This window comes from Mastomys coucha, unplaced genomic scaffold, assembly GCF_008632895.1.
Source record: "Mastomys coucha isolate ucsf_1 unplaced genomic scaffold, UCSF_Mcou_1 pScaffold11, whole genome shotgun sequence".
Taxonomy (NCBI): domain Eukaryota; kingdom Metazoa; phylum Chordata; class Mammalia; order Rodentia; family Muridae; genus Mastomys; species Mastomys coucha.
The window spans coordinates 26917937-26926824 of NW_022196893.1; the positions used below are offsets into that span (position 1 = coordinate 26917937).

The following is an 8888-nucleotide window of genomic DNA, read 5'->3' on the forward strand; positions in this document are numbered from 1 at the left end:
TAAAAAAAAAAAAAAGGCACTTCCTGAATGGTAGCATCTCCTATAAATAGACTGCACTCACCGCAAAGATGAGTGATAATTCCCAGTGTGGAGTCTGACACCATCTTAAAGAGCCACACTGTCCTCTTCTCTCCTGTCAGTTACATTGTTTTTGGAGTTTTGGAAGCGGCGCCAGGCAGAGCTTGAGTATGAGTGGGACACTGTTGAGCTACAGCAAGAGGAACAGGCCCGACCGGAGTACGAGGCCCAGTGCAACCACGTGGTAATAAACGAGATCACTCAGGTACGTGTCAGTTCTGCTGCAGTGCAGTGTTCTCCCTCAGGTTCTCAGCATGGTGATGCAGTGCAGTGCTCTCCCTGCAGGTTCTCAGCATAGTGATGCAGTGCACTGCTCTCCCTGCAGTGGTTCACAACATGATCCACCAGGCCATTGTGGGGCTTGAACAGTGCAGGTGCCTGAGCCCATTATGGCACCACTGAGGTGCTAAGTATCTCTGATGTGTCTGGACACTGCTTAGGACAGTGTACACAGTAGACCATTGTGGCCCCTCTCTTACAGTAACAGTAAAATGGGTACATTTTAGAGAGCAAGAATGGCATAGTTGTTTACAGAAGCCATGTTGACATATACAGATGAGTCTCCATCGTCACAGGCAGCTTCCTTGCACCCAATTTTCATCCTGGGCTAGCTCAGCTGTCCTTCTGTCTTGTGCTTAGTCTCAGTCACTGGCCCACCTTCTGGTTTGGCTGTGCACAAAAAATGCTGTGACTCTTATTAAAGTCAAAGGGGGTTGAAAGATGGGAATGCATATAGTCCTGCTGTGTTCTAGCACTCTGTGAGGCATCTGTCACTGGAAGAGTCTATCTGTTATAAGTGCTGCTGCCAAAAGGAGAAATATCCCTCTACATCCCCAAACCCCCAATTTCTGGGTATTTGCAGTATTTCTGTCAACACAGGGAATGCTGAGCTATTCTCAATCATCAGTGTGGGAATTCGTTCCCACGGACGGCTTTGAATAGGAGCTACCACTCCTGGGAGGAAAATTCTTTCACCGAGTGTCTGTAGTTTTCTAAGTTAGCACCCCCAGGTTTTCAGAATGTGGGTGCTATAAGGGGTGGGGAGTACTTATATTCCAGTATAAAAGCTGTAACTCACAAAATAACAGACGCCTCCAGAGAGCTAGAGGGGAGATGGTCGCCATTGAAAATGGTCAGCTGATGAGCTAAACCCCCCATGATAGTCTGTTTGCAAAAAATTCCCAAATGAAATCTCACTGTTCTTTATTCCTCATTTCTCCTTGGTTGCCTTGCACATCCTCCAGGGTTAGAGGGCAGAGTCCTGTGTTGTTGACACAGCAGGCTTACACTCCGGTCCTAACACAGGAGCTTATAGACCGATCCTGGACCCGTGCCTCAGTTTCCTCATCTATGAAATGGAAGCGATAGAGTTTCAGGGTTGCTATACTGAGGATTGATGCTGGGGTGCGGGGGGCAGTGCCTAATGGTCACTTAGGAAAGTACCTGGCTCAGAGTGAGCATCAGCTAAGGTACACACCTGGTGCTACAGTGTGGCTGCTCTTCCAAAAAAATCAGGGAGAATTTTGTCTTCCTCTCTTGGTAAACTACAATGGAAACTCTCCAGCGAGTCATTGTTATACCCCATTAATATGTAAAACTTGACCAGATCTGATAGCTGAGAACATTTTCCAGGCGAGTAAAGGGCCTGTGTTCCACATACAACACCACAACAAGCCAACATTGAACATGGCCTCTGCGTCTGTCTGAGGTTATTGACTACGCAGTCATGAGTGAGAACAGTCTGCCGGCAAGCTAGGGTTTGTTTGTCTTTAAGTCTAGGATCTGTTGACACAACCAGAGCTAGCAGCTTTGTCCGTGTTGCCCCCTTGACCAGCCATTTCTGTTCATCAGGAGGAGGAGCGCATCCCGTTTACCACCTGTGGGAAGTGTATCAGGATCACCTTGTGTGCAAGCGCTGTCTTCTTCTGGGTAAGAAATTTGTCTCGAGCCTGTGTTTGAGTGATTGTCTAAGTTTTTATTACATGACACGTTTTTTAGTATCTCCTTCAAAATATTGAGGGAAGTGCCAGCCAGGTGTGGTGCCCACATGGTTTCAGATAGAGAGGTGTGGTTGCCACATGGTCTCAGAGAGAGAGAGAGAGAGAGAGAGAGAGAGAGAGAGAGAGAGAGAGATGGCTCTGGAGTGCCCCCTGGCTGCCACATGGAGTATTGCCGGTCGGGGTATTTCTCTATTGTCCACTGTGGCTCTTCTGTCCCTTCAGTCCATTCCTGTCAGCAGGTCACAGGTTTCCAGCCATTACTGAAGAACCCAAGTAGGAGGCGGTAAGAACTCTAACAAACTGCAACAGCAACCACTAAAATTTTAAATGTTAGGACTTTCCATAACAAAAATATATGTCAAAGGAGAAGGAATAAAAACTAAAGAAAGGAAAAGAAGTTTTAAAATCTGATTTTAGATGGAAAATAAAAGTTGCTAAAACCATCATACTTTACAAACTAGTTCTGTTATTAATAAAAACATATCAGCTGTGCAGTGGTAGTGCACACTTTTAATCCCAGCACTCAGGAGGCAGAGACAGGTGGATCTCTGTGAGTTCAAGGCCAGCCTGGTCTACAGAGCAAGTTCCAGGACAGCCAGGAATATATGAAGAGAAACCCTGTCTCAAAAACAGAACAAACAAAAATATTAGTAGTACAATTTAATGACAGCTTTGTTTGGCTTAGGAATAAGGAGATTGAAGAATGTGACGTGGCAGCCAGATCCAGGCTCTGAGGCAGGGGTTTAATGCTTCAGGAATGAAGAGTTGTAGATCCTGAGTTAGTGAACAGTGGAAAGGCTTGCTGACTGCTGGGGAAAGAAAGGTCGTGGTCGTACGTTGGACGGCATGCTGTAACAAATGCCAAAATACCTTTTAAACTCTACGCCATCAATTAGAAACAAAAATGAGTGAAGGGACTTCCTAGGTCTAACTCTACTTTCCTAAAGTCTACTAGCAGTGGAAGATATTTCACAGAAAAGTCAGACTTTGACACACTGAATTTAAACAAAATACCGGAAGAAATATAAACACACGGACTGGTACCTTAGGACGGGGTCCCCACAGCTGCAAGAGCTCAGTAGCAGGTGACAGCATACATACTCGCCAACCAAGAAAACACAGTGGCCCATATAGGAAAACATCCTGAACCTGGTAGGATGAGATCCATGCTCACTGGGAGATCCTACTCTCTGCCTCTTGGGGGCGCCATGTTGAGGTGACGGGCTACCATGTCAGCCTCTCCCACAAGGGCAAGATTTGTGTGGCTTAGTTTAATTTAGCTTTTAGAAACTGTTTATCAAGAACCATCTCAAAGTCCAGTGTAGCCACACTGACCTGCCATGCCAGTTTTCACAGAGCCAAGACAGGATAGTTAGTTCAAAGTCATCTTGGGCCACATAGCAAGATCTTGTCATGAAATGGATAGGTGTTATGGAGAGGCAAGAATATTTCCACAGACATTATCACATTCTATAACACACATGCTCACATATAGGCCTATACACACGTGCTCACACATGGGCCTATACACACTTGAACACCACAGCCTAAAATGGCCTACTTTAGACTCAGCCAGACAGTGGAGGGCTAAATATCCTTGCACAGGTTTGTTCATGAAATATCCATGATGTGAGAAATTCTTAAGGTTTAAGATGAGTTCAAGGGAAAGATACAGCTACAAAGAGTGGCTTTTAGTATGCAAATAAGGCATAATTCTGAAATAATTTTGCTTTTCATTTTATCTTACCTATTCTCTTGATATTACTTTTTATAATTAAAAGTTGTTTTTTTTTTTAAATTAGAGGTGATAAAGCCAATTTCCCTTTAGTATGTATGACAGTAAAATATGAGAAGTTGGGCTTATCAGTTCCTGAAAGTCAACTCCAGGACTTGGTGAGAGCTGGTGACTACAACTTAAATAATATCCAGTAGGTACGCAGTATGTATGAGGGTTTAGGAGAGATTGACTCTACAGAGGAAAGGGCAGCTTCTCTTCTAGAGGGGGAAAGCGATCTATGTCGGTCCACTGTGGAGCTCTCTACAGTGAGCATGCGCTACAGCTTGATCTGAAATATGTCAGAGTCAGGAAAAGATAAACCTGAGGTTCAAGTGTGCCCTGCTCCAAGAAGACGAAGCAAACCCCACAGCCAGTCATGGAGGCCTAGCAGGTTTTGAAATAGCCCTGGAAGGTACCAGAAACTGTCACCCCAGCCAAGGGCAGGGCAGGCCAGGTGGGAAGCAGAGCTGCCGAGGTCTCTATTTGACTTCCATACTTTTCCCTCCCGTTGACTTAATCTAGAACACATTTTTACTCTTTCAGCCTGTGTGGTTTTCCAGCCTTCTAACCCTGCCTACGGTATAGACTAATTAGAAAATCCACTGGCGAAAGAGTGTCGAGGTTGGCAGTGAGCGCTCACTCCAAGGACGATCTTGTGATGAATAATTATAAAAGTAATTGGGGGTGGGAGGGAATTATTAGAAAGGTTTAAATGGCCTGTTTGGAAAAATGCAACGACTTCTCCCGTCAGCATAATACCATTTTTCTCAGCCTTAGCTAATTTACACGTGCACACACACACACACACACACACACACACACACACACAATCCTTTTCATTTCACAAGACGTAACTGTGAAAGAGGAAAGGAGATAATGAGCGAGAGTACAGGGAAATACAATGCCTTCTCTATATGCAGATTGCACAGCAAGGAAGAAAACGTCTTTTTAACACATTGGTTGACATAATCATAGCTAACACTACCCAGTGCTATCCCTAGGCCTAGGAGTAGTATTCTGCCCATTGTATGGGGAGAGCGAAGCCTGGGCGTTAGGGTCCACAGCCAGCGGCAGAGCTGGGGTTCACATACAGGCGTCTATAGCTCCTCTTCTCTGTGTGTCACTCTGCAGATGTTGACTGGTGTAGGGAGTGCTGCTCTGCAGATGTTGACGTAGGGTGTGTCTCACTTGGTTCTGCAGTTCTTGCTTTCTGTAGCTCCCCCCACCCTCACCCTGGCTCTCATCATGAGCAATCAGACAGAGTCCATGGTTCTAAAGTATTATCCAAGAAAGAAACCATAAGGAAAAACAGTTTAAACCCGTCTCTCCTGTGTCTCGGCCTTCCCAATGCTGTGACCCTTTAATACAGTCCCTTGTGTTGTGATGACTCCAGACCATAAACTTTTTTAGTTGCTACTTCATAACTGTAATTTTGGTACTGTTATGAACTATAATGTAAATAGTATGTGCAAGATATCGAATATGTGACCCCTGGGGGGTCACGGCCCACAGGTTGAGAACTCCTGGTCTAAATTCTGTGTATCAAGTAAGGGGAGGGTCTCTAACATGCCTTTAACACTGGCCAGAGAAAGCAAGCCTGTCACTGAGAGTAAAATCGCATCCTCTGTAGGCTCTGTCGCGGGTGCCCTAGTGATCCTGGGAAGTGGGAGTCAGAAGTCCAGCCGTCCATAGAGCAGGGCTCGTGGGGATGTCGGTGTGAACGACAGACAGCTCAGGGAAACGTGAGTGTGAAAACCATGAGAAGCTCTTACAGCAGAGACCTGCTGCCAATGCCAGCTACCCGGTACCTCGGCTAGTGTTCCAGTCAGACCCTGCAGCTCCCATGGTAAAGGCAAAGCCAGCCCCTGTGGACCCTCAGTGACTGGTTCTCTGACAGGAGGGATGAACTGAAGGGACCCCTGCATACTCCACAGCTGACCCATTCCGTGTGGTACAAGGGACTCTTGGATGGCTTCTGGGATCGTGAGCACGCCTTCTACCTAGGACAGCGGTTCTCAACCTTCCTGACGCTGCAACCCTTTAATACACTTCCTCATGCTGTGGCGACTCCCCCCCTCAACCATAAAATCATTTCGTTGCTACTTTGTAACTGTAATTTTGCTACTGTTACAAACTGGAATGTAAATAACCGATATGCAGGATATCTGCTCTGTGATCCCTGTGAAAGGGTCACTTCGCCTCCAAAGGAGTCGCAACCCACGGGTTGAGAACCACTGACCTAGAAGGCCCCTCCACCTTTGTGCTATCTGAAGATAATGTTTCTTTTGACTTAGACATTCTTTAGTGGCCCTCTCTGAGTTTTACCGGACAATTGCGTAGGACCCACAGCCAGTGACATGCCATGTCCTCTCTTGCCCGGCACACAGTGTAGCCATCAACAGTACCCTACTCTGGTAGATGCCCCCTCTTTGGTTCTCATGTTTCTTCCCACTCTACCCCCATTTTCTCTCGTGGCACTTACGTGAGATTCCCTCGTGGGGGCACTGCCCTTTCATTATGTAAGCATGGGGCCAGCCCCGGTGCAGCTCTGACTGACTCCTGCTGAAGCTCACACTGCGTCCATTGCTGATGGTTTCAGATCCTGCTCATCATCGCCTCTGTGATCGGGATCATTGTCTACAGGCTGTCTGTGTTCATCGTGTTCTCTACAACGCTTCCCAAGAACCCCAACGGGACAGACCCAATCCAGAAGTACCTGACCCCACAGATGGCCACATCCATCACAGCCTCCATCATCAGCTTCATCATCATCATGATCCTCAACACCATCTACGAGAAGGTGGCCATAATGATCACCAACTTCGGTGAGCTCCTGCCCGGAAGCCATTGAGCTGTTTTCATTCCTGTGGGTTAAAAATCGGTAGTGACTTTTGAGTGTGAGCATGCTGCTCTCTCCCATATGGGAAGTAAGCCATGTGCATCTCTGTATTTGAAGAGACAACGGTGGTAATGTCCAAGCACATCAGGCTGAAGTGTGTATTCAGTTCCATTAGCTCCTATGTTCTGCTGCTGAAAGTAAATGGTCTCTTTGTTGCAAACAGGCAGAATAGGGTCTCTGCTCCAGCTGCAAGTGCACGCCTCTGTCACAGAGAAAACAAACTGCCACACTGGTGGGTGCCTGCCATCCCCCATGCTGTCTCCGTTAATGCAGTTCTCATCAGTGCTGCCTGCTGGAACGAGGGCCGCTTCTGGATGGCTTGCGTCCCAGGCAGCTGCTTCATAGCTGGACTCAGGGCTTCCTACACCCTGCACGCATGTAGGTCGTTCTCAGAGTGGTGGTCAGAGGTCAGACTGGCTGAGATCCCTAGTTAAATTGCCTCTAGCCAGTTATTCCTGCCCTACTGTTTCCAACAGATCTCACAATTCTTGAACACAAAAGAACAGTCTTCGCAGCTAGGCAGTTCAGAGCTGCTTTTCTAAGGGGTTGGCCGTGTTGCTCAGTGGCACAGGTCCTGGGTTTGATCCCTAGCACCACAACAAAGATAGCTAGAGGATTTTAGACCAAAAGAGTTCTTGCTAATATTTGATAAAATAGCATTTATAGGTTTTAAGGAGAAGTGTGTGTGTGTGTGTGTGTGTGTGTGTGTCTGTGCGCACATGCACACACACACACACACACACACACAAGAGCACAGTTTGTCATGGAGGATATCATGTTTATCTGGGAAGGGAACTCAAAACAATGTGTAAACACAGAATTAACAGAGCATCTATATTAAGTAGTGGAAAGTAGATTAAGTTGAGACAGTGAGAATTGCATTTCTTTCAGTGTGTCATCTGGGGGATCAGAGTCTTTGATTTGGGTCTCAGAGATGTTCTGAATTTCAGCATCTCTCTTGTTGTTGATCTGACCGCAGAGCTCCCGAGGACCCAGACTGATTATGAGAACAGCCTGACCATGAAGATGTTCTTGTTCCAGTTTGTCAACTACTACTCCTCGTGCTTCTACATCGCATTCTTCAAGGGCAAATTTGTCGGCTATCCCGGGGACCCGGTGTACTTGCTGGGCAAATACAGAAATGAAGAGGTGAGAGAAACTTGCTACCCTCTTGACGGCTGCATCCTCTGCTTGCTTTCCCTCAGCTGCCTGAAGGATAGTGTGATTGCCTTATGTATTTCTGAGATATTTTTAGCCAAGAGAACAAATAGAGATGTTAATGTAACACTTCTTTACAAGTTAATCCACCTGGAATCTAAATGTTGTTCTCTTTGTAACACGCCAGTGTGACCCGGGGGGCTGCCTCCTTGAACTGACGACACAGCTGACGATCATCATGGGGGGGAAGGCAATCTGGAATAACATACAAGAAGTATTGCTCCCGTGAGTACTGCATAGGTGGTCCTGGGTGGCAGGAAGGGGAACAGGCCAGCCCCACCCACTGAAACTGTTTACCCGTGGAGCCATGCATCTGTCTCTAAAGCAGATTAGAATCCATTGAAATTGATGGCCTCTGGGCAGAAGGTCCAACCGGTAGATCGTATGTATTTAACAGTTATATAGAGAGGCTCAGCAGATGGTTCAGTTGTAATGTGCTTCCTACGGAATTGGGAACCCCAGTACCCATGTAAAAAGTCAGGCACTGCCATAGACACTTGCACCCCAGTGCTGGGGAGGGAGGAACAAGAGGATCCCTGGAGCTCACTGGACTCAGCAGCTCTGGGCTCAAGGATAGACCATGCCTCAAAGAAGCTAGATGAAGATTGAGGAAGACACATGATGTCAACCCCTGGACTTTACATGCTCCTGCACACTTGAGTACACACGCGAACACACACAGATGCACACACACAAGCATACATAGTAGTGATGAAGACCTGCATCTTCATAGCTGACAGAAATCCCATCTGCTGGGGTCCATCTCCTAGGCTCTCACTGAGATGGCTGAGTCCCACCTTCTGGGGTCTGTCTGCGAGGCTATCACTGAGATGGCTGAGTCCCACCTCCTGGGGTCTGTCTGCTAGGCTCTCACTGAGATGGCTGAGTCCCACCTGCTGGGGTCTGTCTGCTAGGC

At 47.0% G+C, this 8888-nt stretch overlaps 1 protein-coding gene and 1 long non-coding RNA gene across 5 annotated transcripts in view; one reads left to right on the forward strand and one right to left on the reverse strand.

The window, feature by feature from the left end:
• Positions 1-8888, forward strand: part of Ano6 (anoctamin 6) — a 188310-nt gene that overhangs the window by 153979 nt on the left and 25443 nt on the right. For all 3 annotated transcript variants that reach the window (XM_031353741.1, XM_031353760.1, XM_031353750.1), the window contains 5 exons: positions 141-283; positions 1930-2007; positions 6455-6680; positions 7734-7903; positions 8100-8197. In XM_031353741.1, coding sequence (XP_031209601.1) covers positions 141-283; positions 1930-2007; positions 6455-6680; positions 7734-7903; positions 8100-8197 — 715 coding nt within the window. The remainder of the gene's footprint in view (positions 1-140; positions 284-1929; positions 2008-6454; positions 6681-7733; positions 7904-8099; positions 8198-8888) is intronic.
• LOC116078504 overlaps positions 2033-8888 on the reverse strand; it is a 66142-nt gene continuing 59286 nt past the window's right edge. The window contains exon 2 of one of the 2 annotated variants that reach the window (XR_004113570.1): positions 2033-2338. This is a non-coding gene — a long non-coding RNA (uncharacterized LOC116078504). Of the gene's footprint in view, positions 2928-8888 lie in introns of both variants that reach the window. The other variant, XR_004113569.1, reaches the window with a different exon arrangement.